Source organism: Lepidochelys olivacea (genome assembly GCF_965140295.1).
Source record: "Lepidochelys olivacea isolate rLepOli2 genome assembly, chromosome: 1".
NCBI lineage: Eukaryota > Metazoa > Chordata > Testudines > Cheloniidae > Lepidochelys > Lepidochelys olivacea.
The window spans coordinates 252,258,979-252,276,230 of record NC_140411.1 but is presented as its reverse complement, the minus strand read 5'-3'; the positions used below and the strand labels follow the sequence as shown (position 1 = coordinate 252,276,230).

At 41.4% G+C, this 17,252-nt stretch overlaps 2 protein-coding genes across 7 annotated transcripts in view; one reads left to right on the top strand and one right to left on the bottom strand.

The window, feature by feature from the left end:
- The window catches only part of PARPBP (PARP1 binding protein), a 90,406-nt gene extending 87,399 nt beyond the window's left edge, over positions 1-3,007 (bottom strand). For 3 of the 4 annotated variants that reach the window (XM_084631347.1, XM_084631349.1, XM_084631350.1), the window contains exons 1-2: positions 2,874-3,007; positions 585-738 (exon numbers count right to left, since the gene is read on the bottom strand). In XM_084631347.1, coding sequence (XP_084487473.1) covers positions 585-734 — 150 coding nt within the window. In that variant the 5' untranslated portion in view covers positions 735-738; positions 2,874-3,007. The remainder of the gene's footprint in view (positions 1-584; positions 739-2,873) is intronic. The other variant, XM_084631348.1, reaches the window with a different exon arrangement.
- Positions 3,008-3,018: 11 nt separating this feature from the next.
- NUP37 (nucleoporin 37) overlaps positions 3,019-17,252 on the top strand; it is a 31,757-nt gene continuing 17,523 nt past the window's right edge. The window contains exons 1-5 of one of the 3 annotated variants that reach the window (XM_084631386.1): positions 3,019-3,105; positions 6,920-7,075; positions 9,115-9,239; positions 12,888-12,960; positions 15,745-15,839. In XM_084631386.1, the coding sequence (XP_084487512.1) occupies positions 6,920-7,075; positions 9,115-9,239; positions 12,888-12,960; positions 15,745-15,839 (449 nt within the window). In that variant the 5' untranslated portion in view covers positions 3,019-3,105. Of the gene's footprint in view, positions 3,106-6,863; positions 7,076-9,109; positions 9,240-10,049; positions 11,399-12,887; positions 12,961-15,744; positions 15,840-17,252 lie in introns of those variants that run through there. The other 2 variants (XM_084631385.1, XM_084631387.1) reach the window with 2 other exon arrangements.

Sequence of the window (17,252 nt, the reverse complement as noted above, 5' to 3'; positions counted from 1 at the left end):
ACATTACTTATCTTGCATAAAGTGAATTATGTCATAATCATATATCATCACTGTGATGAATATGTGGTGCAGTGTCACAGGCACCTAACACCAGGATTTATCCCGAGTATCTACAAAGCAGACTTCGCACACATTGCTCAGTTTGGCACCTCAGGCAATGAGCCCCTAGCATCCTGGTTTTTGTGACTCCCATTCTGAGTAGCCTCTATCTCCATTGTACATTCATTGTACAGTGGCACCAAACTCAAGCTATGGGAATCCCAGTGATTTTCTAGGCACCTGAATGTTAGGTGTGGCAACACTCAGCATCACCACTACCAAGCTCCTTTGTGAATCTACCCCCTAGTGGTCAGAAGGAACATGGAAGGAAAAAGGAGAAATTGAGAAGGTATATGAAAAATGCAAACCTCAGAAAAATTATTATAATATTGAAGTTGAGAAATTAGGTATACAAAAGTCAAAGTCCAATATTTTAAAATGTGTGCCTAAAGTTAAGGCTCTTAAATATTATTAATGCCTAAACATAGCAGCCTGGTTTTCATAAGTACTGATCACCCAACAACTTCCATTGACAGAGCACTAACCTGTTTATTGACTTCAGCCATTGATAGCTGTAAAGCCATCATCATGCAGTCTGAACTACAAACAGTAGTCCTTTCTGAGTCTGAAAATAAGCACCATTCTCTTCTAAAACACTTGAGCATATTTAAGATCTTTTGCTGAAAGGTAGCCATACTCCTGAAGTGGAGCACAGAGAGAGAGAGAATTAAGTCCATAAATATAAATGCAGTGTTAAAACCATAATTTTCTAAGTAACACTTTGGGGGCAAGGCACCCCACATTTATCAATCTCTCGCCATTCTCCTTAACCCAATGCAATTGCTATGATTTCTCCCTCTGACTTGTATCTACATAGTTCCCCCTCCCCATAAAGAAATTAAAATACACCATTTATGCAAAAAGACTCTAAGGCAGAGGTTTTCAAACCCCTTTGAGTTAAAATTTTTGGTTGCACCCTCGTCAACCCAGACAAAAAGAGGTGAGCCGGGGTGGAGGTGGCGCACTCCCTCCCCGAACCCCATCAGGCCAGGCTGAAGCCCAAGCCACCTGGCATCACCACTCGTCCGTGTCCCGTCTCCCTCCCCGGAATGTTCCTCTGCACCACTGGTGAGAGGTCCCCACAGTTTGAAATCCTCTGCTATAAGGGTTTCAGAGTAGCAGCCATGTTAGTCTGTATTCGCAAAAAGAAAAGGAGTACTCGTGGCACCTTGGAGACTAACAAATTTATTTGAGCATAAGCTTTCGTGAGCTACAGCATGAAGTGAGCTGTAGCTCACGAAAGCTTATGCTCAAATAAATTTGTTAGTCTCTAAGGTGCCACGAGTACTCCTTTTCTTTTTGCTATAAGGGTAGCCGCTCATTGTGGCACACAAAACTGTATTTCCTCTCTTCTTCCATCCCCCAGAAGAGAAACACTTCTGGTGACAAGGCACTTGCATCATCCATCACCACCTCTAGTTCTGCCTGTACAAAATCATCATAGGAACTGCCAGACTTCAGGTCTGATCAAGTATATATAACTCAGCATCTAATGCAGCCAGCACCAGATGCTTCAGAAAGGTGTAAGAACTCTACAATAAGCAGAAATGCACCCCACATTAGGTCTCATCAGGATCTCAAATAACTAGCAATCAGCTTAAACCTTGAAACATGGGTTTAATGCTAACTCCATTATTCTTGTTATCCATATAAATAGCGAAACTCTTTCTGAAGCTTGCTAAATTCTTGGCCTCATTGACTTCCAGTGGCAATGTGTTCTACCGTTTAAACACGCATTGTGTGAAACTATTTCCTTTTCTCAGTTTTGAATTTGCCACCTTTTAATTTTATTGAATGTCCCCCTTTTCTTGTATTATGGGGCAGGGAAAACAGAAGCTCCCTATACCATTCATTTTTATATGCTTTTATCATGTCCCCTCTTATTCATCTCCTAAAGCAGGCAATCCCAATCCTTTCAATCTGTCTTCATGAATATAAAAAGAAAAGGAGTACTTGTGGCACCTTAGAGACTAACCAATTTATTTGAGCATAAGCTTTCGTGAGCTACAGCTCACTTCATCGGATGCATACTGTCTAAGGTGCCACAAGTACTCCTTTTCTTTTTGCGAATACAGACTAACACGGGCTGTTACTCTGAAACCTTCATGAATATGTTTCCAGGCGCTTAATCATTCTCATCACCCTTCTCTGAACGCTCCTCTAATGTTACAGTATCTTTTTTTTGAGACAGTGGGACCAGTTCTGCCCACAGTATTCCAGACAAGGCTGCACCTTCCTGTTGTCCATAAAAATTGAAACTTTTAACCCATTTTTAACTTTTAGGCACTCCTAGGCACGTGCCTACTGTGCCTAATTGGAAATCCAGCCCTGCTGAGGAGACAGGGTTAGGACGTTGCTAAAAGCGGACACAGCCCCAGGAGGGCGGGGAAGTCACCGGTGGCCCCACGCCATTTAGAGGGACACTTGGCTCGGCATCGCCTTGTCACAGCCCGCGAGTTCGCCCCGGCCAGCCAGGCGGCTGCTAGGCCCGCACGAACCCCTCGAAGCAAGAGGCCGCGCAGAGACTCTGCCCGAGTCAGCCGCAGGGACTGGCCCTTCTGGGGGCAGCTCGAGCACAGCCCGGTCCCGCCCGAGCGCAGGGGCCACAGCCGCCTCCCCTTGCCCGAGTCCGGCGGGGGCATGGCTGCTGGCGGGCCAGGGTAGGGGGCAGCGCCGAGGACCAGGCCAGGGAAGACTCCAGCCCCAGGGACCCCCCAGCTCCCAGACTGTACCCGCCACCCCCGGTCCCTCTCCCCGCGGGAGGGAAGAGCTACCTTGCGCAGTTGAGGCAGTTCGAACGGCCCCGAGCGAAGGGAGAAGCGGTCGGTTGCCTAGTTACCCCCTCGCACGCGCCTCGCCGCCGGCGGTTTACATTTAAAACCCCCGCAGCTGCCCAACCAAAGAGCGAGTAGCCTCTGACCCGGAAACACAAGGCGCTGAGGCCGGAAGTGCCCACGAACTCGTACAAACTCTTCGCGGGAGAGAGGCCGGCAGGGAGGCGTAGATGTACGTAGGTGGCGGCGGTGGCGCCGCCGCCGCGCGTGAGTGCGCCGCTCGGTGCAGCCAGCGATCACCCGCTGGGGTCCAGGCCTCAGCTCCCGTCAGGGCCGCGGGACAAGGGGCCCCGTAGAACCTGCCCTGTCTGGGGTGCTCTGGGCGGCAGCCCTTGGCCTTGTGCTCTGCCCCCGCCCGCCCGCCGGCCGCGGCCCAATCTCCGCTCCGTGCTTCCCTCGCCCCTGTGTCGCCTCCATGCTTCGTCCCTTTCCCAGCTGCTGCACCCCGGGTGCTGCGTTGTCCCGTGTGCCCAGGGCGCTCTCAGAGAGCGAAGTAATGCCCTGCTGCCACCCCCCACCGTTCACAAGGCGTGAGTCAGGCCTCAGATCGTCAGTAGAGTTGGGATGCATCCGATGAAGTGAGCTGTAGCTCACGAAAGCTCATGCTCAAATAAATTGGTTAGTCTCTAAGGTGCCACAAGTCCTCCTTTTCTTTTTGGGAGGAGGGGTGTCTTTAAATTCGCCCTGTGGGTTTTGAGTCTCCCGGATGTGTTTGGCTCGTGGTTTTCAAGGGTTTTTTCGGCAACCAGAGAAACTTCCTTTAGATGAGAATCCAAGCTTTTTTGTTTGACTCCAGGAGCTGGGACCTTGAGAAGAATACCAAATAGGGCAAGATTTGTCATAAAATCACAAGAGTTAGCAACACTGCTAAGGTTCCTCCTGCTGCTATTTCTTGCCCCACTGAGATGATGAGTTCCCACTCAACATTTGTTATCCTTATAGATGAGGAAACTAACCTAGAGGTGACCAAGGAAACTGAGCCAAAAAATATTCATAGCTATTTCTCCCAATTGGTGACTTTTTTGCTTGCAATCTTCTTTCCTTATCAGTTTCTTGGTGCTCGTAAGTTACTAGATGATTGTTTTTGCTTACATTCAGCACTTTGATAGGCCTTCTACAAATCTTTATGGGGAAAATGGTTTCTTTTAGTATCAAATGTAGGTATGATGTCATCAATCATGCTTTTCAGTATAAGAAGAGGAATCTAAGCTGTGAGAAGCATAGGCCTTGACATTTGCCTTTTTCCAGGGCGATAACAGAGGGGAGCTCAGTAGGCCAACTGACTCAGTGTCTGTATCAATATAACAAGGTGCTTACATCCACCAGACACACGCACAAATACGTTGATGCAAGGCGACTTGCATCAACCTCACTTCATAGTGTAGAACAGGCCTTACTATTCTGTTTTCTGACATTTATTTTGCATTTCTGTAGTATCTTTAATCCAAACATGCTTGCAGCACTACTAAAAGATAGTAGTCGTCCTCTGCACAGTGAGCTAAACAAGAGTGGGGCAGGGAAGATTTTGTCGTTTACTCCTGTGAAAAGCTCTCTGAGATATCTAACATCCATGCACATGCTTTTCTTAGGGATCTGAATATGTTGGAGATGTGAGGATTCTTCCACATCATTGTTAACTGTCAAATGCCAGTGGACTGAATAAAGAAAACTTGTCATGAGCTCACTCCAACCACCAGTTCCACAGCAGATTCAGTGGAGATTTTGGTTTCATCTGGTTTTAGAGCTTTATATTTAGGGAGTATTTTTATTGATTGACGACTTGTTGAAGGGTGGAGGTGGAGAAAGTGTTAAAACTTGATTCCATTCTGAAAAGTGACTCCAGAAAAAATGACTATATATTTTCAAAAGTAATTAGGGCTGTCGATTAATCACAGTTAACTTACATGATTAACTCGAAAAAAATTAATCACAATTAATCACAGTTTTAATTGCACTGTTAATAGAATACCAATTGAAATTTATTAAATATTTTGGGTTTTTTTCTACCTTTTCATATATATTGTATTCTGTGGTTGTAATTGAAATCAAATGTGTTATTTTTGCTTACAAATATTTGTACTATAAAATGAAATAGTATTTTTAAGTTCACCTCATACAAGTACAATAGTGCAATCTCTTTGTCATAAAAGCTCAACTTACAAATGTAGATTTTTTTTTTGTTACATGACTGCACTCAAAAACAAAACAATGTAAAACTTCAGAGCCTCTAAGTCCACTCAGTCCTACTTCTTGTTCAGCCAATCACTAAGACAAACAAGTTTGTTTACATTTGCAGGAGGTAATGCTGCCCTCTTCTTATTTACAGTGTCACCAGAAAGTGAGAACAGACATTTGCATGGCACTTTTGTAGCCAGTATTGCCAGGTATTTACGTGCCAGATATGCTAAACATTGGTATACCCCTTCATGCTTCGGCCACCGTTCCAGAGGACATGCTTCCATGCTGATGATGCTCATTTAAAAAAATAAACGTTAATTAAATTTCTGACTGAACCAATTGTATGTCCCCTGCTCTGTTTCATCCGCATTCTACCATATATTTCCTGTTATAGCACTCTCGGATGATGAAGCAGCACGTGGTTCATTTAAAGAACACTTTCATTGCAGATTTGACAAAACACAAGGTACCAATGTGAGATTTCTAGAGATAGATACAGCACTCAACCCGAGGTTTAAGACTCTGAAGTGCCTTCCAAAATCTGAGAGGCATGAGGTGTGGAGCTTGCTTTCAGAAGTCTTAAAAGAGCAACACTCCAATGCAGAAACTGCAGAACCTAAATGACCAAAAAAGAAAATCAACCTTCTGCGGGTGGCATCTGACTCAGATAATGAAAATGAACATGCATCAGTCCGCACTTCTTTGTATTGTTATCGAGCAGAACCCATCATCAGCATGGATGCATGTCTCCTGGAATGGTGGTTGAAGCATGAAGGGACATGTGAATATTTAGCTCATTTGGCACATAAATATCTTGTGATGCCAGCTACAACAGTGCCATGAGAACACCTGTTCTCACTTTCAGGTGACATTGTAAACATGAAGCGGGTAACATTACCTTCTGCAAATGTAAACAAACTTCTTTGTCTTGTATTAGGTGAATTGAAAAATACTATTTCTTTTGTTTTTTTACAGTATAAATACTTGTAATCAAAAATAAATATTAAGTGAGCACTGTATGCTTTGCATTCTGTGTTGTAATTGAAATCAGTATATTTGAAAATGTAGAAAACATCCACAAATATTTAAATAAATTGTATTCTATTATTTTTTAACAGTGTGATTAATCACAATTAATGTTTTTAATTGCTTGATAGCCCTAAAAGTAATATTAAACAAACAAAAAATGAGCTATATGTTTAAATTGGTACTGCAGTCATTACTGGCAACACCAGAAGAAAGTAAGTCTGAGTTCCTCGTGTGTACCAGTGATTTTCACATCAAGTTTGCCCAGTTTATAAGTTTAAAAAATTAATACTGGGACCTTCAAACTACCAACCCTTCAAAGGCAGCCTGGGAACTGAAATTATAGCTGTTTATCATCATTGTCAATAATAAAGATTCTGCAGGCCAAGTGCCCTCATTTACATCTGGTCTTCACATTCTACTTTCAGTTCTAGTTATGCAACCCTATTGCCTTTGAATTTGAAGACCGTGGGGTTACAAAGGTGGCCCTACAGTTGGGAATGAACAATTTTCTCGATGTACAAGTCAGAAAAGAATTCATGTCTGGAAGTTGTCATCTTAGATAATAATTTCAAGAGTAGAACTGCATTCTAACTTTTAAAATATTGATTCTAAAGACAACCTCATCTGTTTTGTTGTTGTATCTGCTGATAAACTAATGTATTTTGATATACTGCTGTGGCAGCAAGTTCTTTAAAATATATATATATTTATTTTGATATATAGCTCCATGTTCTATAGAAGAAGTTACCTCTGTGCTAACTTGATTTTTACCATTGAAGATGAAGCAAGACTCTTCTCGAAACGCTACCTACACTGTGGATTGTGAGGATTATGTGCATGTGGTGGAATTCAATCCATTTGATAGTGGAGATGTAGGTTCCCTAATTGCATATGGTGGCAATAATTATGTAGTTATTGGGACTTGCAGATTTCAGGTTAGTATATGTTTTTATCAAAGATTTTTTTAATTCCCGGTATTTAATAAAGTGCCGGTATTTAAAAGGCACTGATAAAATAGTACGTTGGAACAAAAACACTTTTACGCTATTTATAATGGGTCTAATATTTTTTCCCCAAATAGCTCTGCTTCACACAGAAACACATTGTAACTGAAATTATACAGAGTTCTCTGTGAGGTTTTCATTCTGCTACTACAAAGTTTCATAATGTCATAGTTCACAGTGAATAAGATTTACACTGAAGCAGTTATTCTTTCCTTGGAAAGTAATCTCTGTTGCAGCATCTCTTCGAAGATATTAATTACTACCTGGAAAGTTAAACAATTCTAAGTTCACACTATTCTTTGCGTAATTGGGTATCTGCTGTGTTTTATCACGCTTTATTCAACTTTTTCTTTAACAGCAATCTGAGCCCTGATCTTTATTTTGGGTACCTATTATTAATGTTTTATGGCCATGTTAAGTTTCTGGTTAGCTCCCAAAATGTCGGAGATGAATTAAATTATTTTTGATTCTAAATAAGTTATATTAAAATGCTGCAATATTTCAGAAAATAATATTTTGAAGGAAAGAATGAGCTGGTGTCCTGTGTGGTACAAATATTTTGCTTTGATGATTTTTCTCTTGTTAGATATATCTGGCTTTTTAAGAAATAGTTAAGAAAGGCCTAAAATGAGGACCTAACTTTGTGATAAGTGGAATATAGTTCCTATGGTGTCTTTTTTTCATGACAACTGACTCAGTGATAAAAATTATGTCATAAAATAGTGATCACTTTTAAAAGGGTCTCAGATAAGAGGGGAAAATGTTGAAGTATTTCTACCAAACGTGGCAAAACTCCACAAAATATATCAAATGAATGGCACTCACATGTTTAAAATTCTTATACCGCTTTATCTGCATTGACATACAGAATTTTACAAGTAGAAACAGTTTTATTTCACTATCCTCACTCTGAACATTTCTGCATAGTTGCTGTTGGCAAATAGCTGGATAAAACTTTAAGATACTGTTCTGTGAGCCCATAAGTATATAAATAATCAAGTAATACAAATTGTTTTATAAAGGGGCATACGGTATCTTAGTGTTAGGTTTTCAAACACGTAAACTAAAAAGAAACCTATGGGAGAGCTTTTTATCCTTGACTCAAATTTCTAAAATCTTTGCACTTGGCTGTGTGTGGTAGAACATTGGAAATGTTGTTAGACCTTCTAATGCATAAGCAATAACAACAATATATTCATAGGATTTTTTTCTTTTTCTGCTAGTAGCTGAAACAGTACAGCAGTACATTTCTAACAGTTTCTGTGGTTACCTTAGATACACTTTACTACGCAGTTCAGGATTTACCTTTGTTTTATCTGCTGTGTGATAGCAGTTCTCCATACATTTAACAACACTCAGTAATTAACTTAGAAACGAGTTAGCTTGGAAAACCTACTACATACTATTGACTTTATGGTGCTTTGACTTCTTTCTTAGCTCTTGTCAAAGGTCCTAAATGGACAACACTTGAAAATAATATCCTATATGTACTCAAAGATCAGATGCAGTGCAAACTTTTCCATATCCTTCAGATAATGTGCCTGAAGTCTGTGAAGTTACTATCTCTGAAAGTTACAGTCTCAATCTTTTTGCCCATTCAGAGTTTTTATCTTTCTGCTGAAACTGCTAACAAAGTTGTGAATTGCGGTGTTGGCTTTGTGATATGCTTACTTGTTCACTAGAAACTGGAGTGAGGCCAGCCACTCACTTATTTATCACAAGTTACTGAATATTATTATTGTTGTTTATGTTGTAAAATCACTCAAAGTGTGATTTGTCATTGTACAAGCATATCGAAAGACATGGTCCTTCCCATGAGGAGCTTACGTTATTGAAAAGCAATCAAATAGTAGTTTTTGGTCACCACAAGACTTAATTCACACTAATCTAGAACTGAAGGGCTTGTTTGGAGGATCAATAATAGCATACCATTTTCTCTCTTAGTTTATTACAATGTTTTATGTATTTAGGAGGAGGATACAGAAGTGGAAGGAATACAGTATGAGACACTAAGAACGTTTCATCATGGGATCAGAGTCGATGCCATAGCATGGAGTCCAGAAACCAGACTGGATGCTTTACCTCCCCAGATAAGGTATTTTAAAAACATTTAAGTATAAGAGCAACTTTTCTTTTGTCTGTCCACCTTTTATTCCTTAATGCAAAAGTAAAGTTAGACTCTTTGAGTGAAATCCTAGCCCCACTGGAGTCGATAGCAAAACTCCCATTGACTGCAGTGGGGTCAGAATTTCACCCTTTGGCTTTAGTTAAGTTTTACTTTTTTCAAAGAACCATTCAGTTTTGAATTAGTCAAAATAATTAATATGAAAGTGGGTGTAAATAAAATGTAATTAACCTTCTCTGTAATCTGTCTAGAAAGAACACTGCTAGGACTCTTTGTAATGCCCTATTCTACAATAATCAAGTCTGCATTAGGACTGGATGAAATTCTCTTTCTGGTACAAGCCAATGTCAGGCAAGATTCAGATGTTATTTGTGAAACTACAGAACTGTAGGACTACAGTAAAAGAGTATTAAACCTGGTTTTATGCTTTTATTAAGGGCATGGCTACACTTGCAGATGTAGAGTGCTGTGAGTTAAACCAGCCCTCCGAGAGTGCAGTAGGGAAAGCACTGCAGTGTGTTCACACTGTCAGTTGCAAGCGCACTGGCATGGCCACATTTGCAGGAGCAGTGCATTATGGGCAGCTATCCCACAGAGCACCTCTTTCCATTCTGGCGCTGTGGCTTGTGGGAAAGGGGCGGGGGGATGCAGGGCATTCTGGGTCCTGTCCCAACACCCCGTGATGCATCGCTTCGCATCCCAGCTATCCCTGTTCTTCCGTCCACATTTGATGCAATCTTTCAATGTTTTTTGTACTGCGCGCTCTGTCTTCCCTTTCAGTCTGCGGGAATGGAGCCTGAAGTGCTGAGGAATATGCTGATGAGTCTCGCCAGCACGTCACATTTGGCAGTCAAGTTACTCCTTAAGGTACAAATTGACAGTGAGGAGTCCGACGATGATGTTAACTCGTGTAACGCATATGACGCAAGATTGCTTATGGCGTTCACGGACATGCTCACCATGGAACGCCGCTTTTGGGCTCAGGAAACAAGCATTGAGTGGTGGGTTCACATCGTCATGCAAGTCTGGGATGACGAGCAGTGGCTGCAGAACTTCTGGATGAGAAAAGCCACTTTCATGGGACTGTGTGCTGAGCTTGCCCCCATCCTAAGGCGTAAGGACTCAAGATTGAGAGCTGCCCTGCCGGTGGAGAAGCAGATGGCTATTGCAATCTGGAAGCTGGCTACTCCAGACAGCTACCAATCGGTCGCTAACCAGTTTGGAGTGGGAAAGTCGACCATTGGAACTGTGTTGATGCAAGTTTGCAGGGCCATTAATTGCATCCTGCTCAGAAGAACTGTGACTCTGAGTAATGTGCATGACATTGTGGCTGGCTTTGCACAAATGGGCTTCCCTAACAGCGGAGGGGCGATAGGTGGGACGCATAGTCCAATTCTGGCACCAGCCCACCTAACCTCCAAGTACATTAATCGGAAGGGGTATTTCTCTGTGGTTCTCCAGGCGCTTGTGAATCACCGTGGGCATTTCATGGACATTATTGCAGGCTGGCCCAGAAAGGTGCATGACGCACGCATCTTTCGGAACACAGGCTGTAAGCTGGGATTTTCTTCCCAGACCAGAAGATCACCGTAGGGGAAGTCGAAATGCCCATTGTGATCCTTGGAGAACTCGCTTACCCTTTAATGCCGTGACTCATGAAACCCTACACAGGGAGCATTGACAGCAGCAAGAAGTGGTTCAACAACAGGCCGAGTCAGTGCAGAATGACGTGGAGTGTGCTTTTGGCTAATTAAAGGGCCGCTGGCGCTGTCTATATGGGAAGCTGGACTTGGCCGATGACAACATCCCCGCGGTTATATCCACATGCTATACCTTCGATAACATTTGTGAAGGGAAAGGTGAAAGATTCACTCATGCATAGAACTCGGAGGTTCAACTCCTGGAGGCTGAATTTGAACAGCCAGAGAGCAGGGCTATTAGAGGGGCCCAGCACGGGGCTGCAAGGATTAGGGATGACTTGAGGGAGCAATTTAAGGCTGAAAGCCACCAGTAATGTTTGGTGCCCTGCACGGGAGTGAAGAGCAGTGGTTCCAATGTTAGTAGGAATCTCTGTTTACTATGCTGACTTGCAGTGCCTGTTGCTTTCCTGGGCTAAGATATTTTTTACTTAATGCAATAATAAAGAATGTTTTCAAAGCCAAAAAATCCATTTATTTAAAAGAAAATTCATTTATTGAAAAGAAACACAACTGCTTGGAAAACAGGGCAAGGGGGTGGGGTGGGGAACAGTTCAATCACAGATTTGTGTATGTCCTGTTCTCATACTCTGCCTTCCTGTCTGGAGTATTGTGCAATGAGTGCTGCACTTCAGGCTGGCTAAAATGCATGGTGATGGGGGCTGAGTGCAGTGGGTACAGGTTGTAGTTTGTAGGGCTGGTTGGTGAAGCTACAGGTGTTGGAGGCAGCTGGTGGTGATAAGAACCCGGATGTGGGGGAAAGTGGGTTGGAGGTGATACGAGGGCACAAGGGAAAAAGTTTTGGGACAAGGGCTGCAGGGGAGGGGCGGGCGTGCTAGTGCTCTTCCTGCATGGCTACAAGCGCCTGTATCGAGTCCCCTTGGCGCTCCATAATGCTTAGCAGCTGCTCCGTGCTTTGGTGCTGGCGTTCCGCATTCTGCTGGCAGACCCTCCTTTAACTCTCCCACCACTCCTGTGCTTTTTGACTTTCATTAAGGGACTGCTGCATTACTTCATGCAGCATGTCCTCTTTGCTTCTACATGGCCTCTTCCTAATTCTTTCGGAGTCTTTCATACTTCTGGAGGCTGATCAGAGTGCATTAACAGACCAGGGCATCCACACTGGCGCCGCAGCGCTCCAGCTGGGGCGCAGCAAGTGTTCTGCCTTTCATCGAGGTGGATTACCAGGAGTGCCCCAGCCGCGGAGTCCGGGCGCTCTACATGCCTTGCCAGTGTGGACGCATCGTGAGTTAGGGCGCCCAGGGCTGCTTTAATGAGCTCTAACTCGCAAGTGTAGCCATGCCCTAAGTCTGAACAAACTGCCGACACTTAAATAGTAGTACCTGTTTAACAATTAGAAGTACTTTTAATGTTCAAGCGGTGTTTCAAACATAGTATACAAATGCCAAATCTGATGTTTGTTAAAAATAAAATGTTTAGTGTTAATACCATTCTTGTGTTTTAAACCACTGCTAAAGCATGCTAGAAACTGCTTTATGAACTTACATTAGTATCTCTTTCAATTGCTATTATAAATGTTTTAACTTCTCTAGTCATTTGATCACCACCGGTAACAATAGGTGCAAATGCTAATTATAATTGACTTATTATTTCAAAGATTTCACAGTTGATTCAATATGTGACTTATTTGGTTGGGCAAAATGGATAGTTTTCTTTCAGTATAAACTATCCATTGCCACCTGACATGCAGCTACAATACACTGCATTCCACTGAATACCGTAAAGACTGTTATTTCCAAAAGGGAATTATAATATTCAGAAGAATTTCCATTTTCAAAAGCATAATCTGAATTTTCTTCTGAAAAATGAAGTGAATCTTTAACTTAAATTGGGATGGAAATTTTGCAAGTGAGAAATGATTGAAAGGCTTCTCCTCCCCCCCCTTCCCCAATTATTCTAGATTTTGTACTGCAGCTGCTGATAGGAAGTTAAGGCTATTCACTTCAGATCTCCAGGATAAGAATGAATATAAGGTAAGATGCACATTATTAGAATTTATTTTTCTATCTTTTTAGCCTCTAGCAGAATTTAGTCTGTTTTATCCCCTAACCTGCATGTTGTATTACAAGATAACTGTAATTGTACTGTAAAAGAAATATCTGCTATTATGATCTGCAACATTGAATGTGTCCTAATACCTGGAAGCATTTAATCAACACGTTAAAGAGGGAAAGGTCTGCATGCAACATGTAATTGCAATTTATTCCTGTTTTGTACTTCTTAATAGAAAAGAAAAATGACTGCATAACTGAATTTAACAGAACTCTAGAAAAGCAAGTAGGTAATTATTTATGCTTGGACTAAAATGAGGCAAGGACAGATTGTCAACATGTGAGCTTGAAGTGGGGAAGTGAAAAGATTCTATTACATACTGAAAGCTGGGGGCAAAAGTTCATACTAATGTTTTTAATATCTAGGCTTTCTTTAGGAATGTTCTATAAAGGAAAGAGTTAGCGAGTGAGTATAAATTAGAGATACAGCATAAATGTTTATTTAAGAATTGTTGGGAATCATTATTAATTTCTGTTTTAATTGCAACTTTTAAGATTTTCCTCCTATAATCGTAATAATTAAAAGCATTAATACTGAAATCAGTGCAGTCACTTATACCATAATTGTAGTCAATTCTGAGAGATACATTCTTAAACCAGCAATTGCTTTTTTGTGAAGCCATATGAAAACAAACACATATTTCAAAGAATGTTTATAAATGCATTAGTCTTTTATTCCATTTATTTAAGGCAGAGGTTCTCAAACTGGAGGGTGTGGAATGTATTCCCAGGGTTGTGGGGATGTGAGAAGCCACTCTGCCTTCAGAGCTGGAGAGCAGTGGTTGCTGGCCTGGCACTCAGCTCTGAAGTCAGCATCACCACCAGCAGCAGCGCAGAAGTAAGTGTGGCATGGTGCGGTGCTGTCTTAAGAGCGGGGCACCTGGCCAGCAGCTGCTGCTCTCTGGCCACCCAGCTCTGAAGGCAATACCGCCGCTTGCAGCAGTGGAGAACTCATATTTGCTTTAGAAACTTGTCTTGTCTTGTGAAAATTTTATCTACAGTCATTTTTTTGTAATGCCGAAGTGACTTAGGCTCCAAAGTCCCTTTTCAAAAGTGACTTAAGCAGTTTGGGCTTCTGAAAATTCTAGCTTACATCTTGGTGCGTAATAGCATTCTAGTTCCTACACTTATTGTGTAATTGACTGTACTGATTAGCGTATACAAATGTTCAATTGAAATTCAAGAAAAATTTGCTAGGAAAATCGACACTGCTGAGATCCACGTTTATTTTTTTCTCATCAGCATTTTCATTTGTGGTGTATTAACCTGTCAGTTTTATATTTTTTTTAAAATATATTATGCATTTTTGCTGTATTGTATTGTACCTTAATCAGGTTTCAGCTCATCTTCCTTATATATGATAATTGATTTCTTCTGTGCGTTTAAACGGACAATGGAAAAAAGCCATAATTCAATCAGCAAAGAACCAAAATGACTGTGTGTGTTTGGAATGTAAACACATGTGCACATGAAGTTGTACGCACCATCCAGCGGTGCTGTAGCATGTGTATACACTCTTGTCCCTAGAACCAGCACTTTAAGAGGAGGAGAGGCTGCAGGTATCATTGTCTTTACGCTTGTGCCACTCATGATCCACTCCTGTAAGCAAAGAATAATACGGAATATTGTGTCCAAGTTGCTGACAATGCCATCCAAGGGAATCTTATCTGTTTGCTCTGAAAAAATTTTTTTAAAAGGCGAGAGCTTCTGTAATACACAACACAGTCCTAAAACATGTTATAGATGCTCAGAACTCAGACCAGCCTCATGTTAGGCTGATTTTTTTTTTTTTTAAAACGTGATACCCCAGTTTCCTAATGTCACTTGACTGAAAACTACCTGTTGCAGATTCCTGGGTGTCAAAATTTACAGTGGATGTACGGAGGACTTTGATTCAACATAGCACACATTTTACACAACAAGGGACTTTGTACAGATATACAAAACATGCAAAAGCAGTTAAAGAATGTGATTAGTCTGACTGTAACCACTAAGCCATTTTTGTTTTTTAATAGTAAACCTTATTTGCATTTGGCACTTTCAGAAGGATTTCACAGACTATAGTCTGACATTACTGTCTTAGAGGAAAACCTGGTTTGATCTAATTATCAGCAAAGAACTGAAAGCAGGCACTTGTTAAATTTTCAAACAAGCACCTTTGGTCTTTCTCCCATGCTGCCCCACACACTTGGTAGGAGCTCCCTGTAAACATCTGCTAAGTGACTTCATTATCCTTCCTCATGCTCCTCCTTAAAACTCTCTTTTGCAATGATGCCCATAAAAAATAACTTAGAACAGTTAGACTGCTGGTGTGTAAGACCACTGTCTACCACGCTGACCAATACTGACTCTTTTCCTTGTACTCCTCTGTCCGTGTAGATGTGTTGTATTTTGTCTTATAATTAGACTAGAAACCCTTCAGGGGCAAACAATATCTTTCTGTTCTGTGTTTATAGAGCACCTAGCACAGTGGGGTTCTGGACTGTGACTGGAGCTTGTAGGCACTATGGTAATACAAATAATTAATAATGGCATAAGTTTCTACTCCTAAATGTAGAACCCCGACTTCATTTTAAATGTGTATGCTTTTCCTGTAGCAATTCCCGAATACATTGTAGAAGCTTCTGGAATGCTCAAATATTGCTGTTTATCAGAATTATTATTTTTATGACTTCAGTATGAAAATATTTTTGTTCTCATTGACAGATCTTTGATGGCCACTCAGATTACATTAATGATCTGGTATTTGCCCCTAAAGAAGGTCAGGATATTGCAAGTGTGAGTGATGATCACACGTGCAGGTATGTATTCTCTTCACGGTGCGATTGAAATCCTGGACTGCCTTGGATGGCTCCAATGAGGAGAAAAGCTATCCCTTGCTAGCGCCTCCTAGAGGCTTAGGTAGAGAGCCAAGCGTCTATCCTACTGTACCAGAGTCTGGCACAGCATTGCAGACGTAACAGCCAGAGATACTCTTCCTCTCTGTCCCCTGCAATGTGGCAGGCAGACATCGGGACTGCTGAGCAGCTGCAGCAAGGAAGGGACAGTAGCTACTCAGAATTCCTTGTGAGCTGCAGAGGAAGTGATGGCAGGTTTATGAGGAGGTGGTGCCTTTACCTTCTCCCTTGCGTGGCAGGGCTGACTCAAACACTTACATTTAAAAATCACAGGGGAAGACTCAGGAAACATATTTAATTAAAAATCAAATCTGGTTAGAGCGTCAAGGGCCATAAGTGACCCCAAAACCACAGGTTGGTGCCTCTGCGCTAATGGTTCAGTGATAAAATATTCCAAAGAGATGGGGAAGATGTCAGAACAGAGGTGATTTGTGTCGTTTTAAGATGATTGTGTTTTTTAGTTACTGATATAACAATCACACTTAGATAGATCAGTAGCCAAATAACGTCCAAAATAATCCCTACCCCTGATTTCTCCATTTAAAAGACTGGGAGTGAGGTTCCACCTGCACAGCCAGAAACCAATAAAATTAAAGTTGGATCTGATATGTGATGTGCGTACTCTGGAACAGCTCATCATTGCTCCAGTAACTTTGACTTACACCAGCTGAGGATTTGGCCGTTAGAACCCCTGGTAAAAAGTTCAGACAAAATCAAAGACAGACGCACGCACGCACACACCCCCCCCCCACACTTTACCAAATGTTCAGTGGAACTTATATTGTTAAAATCAGCCATATTGGAAAAGCATTACTCTTTTAAATGACAAAGTAAGACACTTGTAGGGTTTATAAACCTAGAATGGGAGTTGTAAACTTAAGAGGGGGGAGCCACGTTATTCCTAATTGTTTTTTGTTAAACATGACCATTTAAACTTCTAGGCAATCCTTTTCTAAAGGAATTATTTTTTAAATGTCTCTCACTTTTATGCACAATAGCTGGACTTTCTAATTTATCATTTTGGATGAGATTTTGGTCTGTCTTTTAGGGAAAAAAACTGAAGAGAAGATTTAATAAATACAGTTCAAAGGCTATGAGCACCTTACCTCTGTGAGAAAGGAAGACATTTTCATACAGTGGGCTACACGATGTTAAATTAATTCCCACTGAAAATTCAGAGGTATTACCTTGGTCAGTACAAAGGTCCTGTATTTTTTTCAAAACATACGACAAAAGTCTTTTTAAAATGATACTTTTAAGAGCTACTAAGGAGCATTCCCTTTTCAATCCATGTCTTGGTTTCTTCATTACAATAGA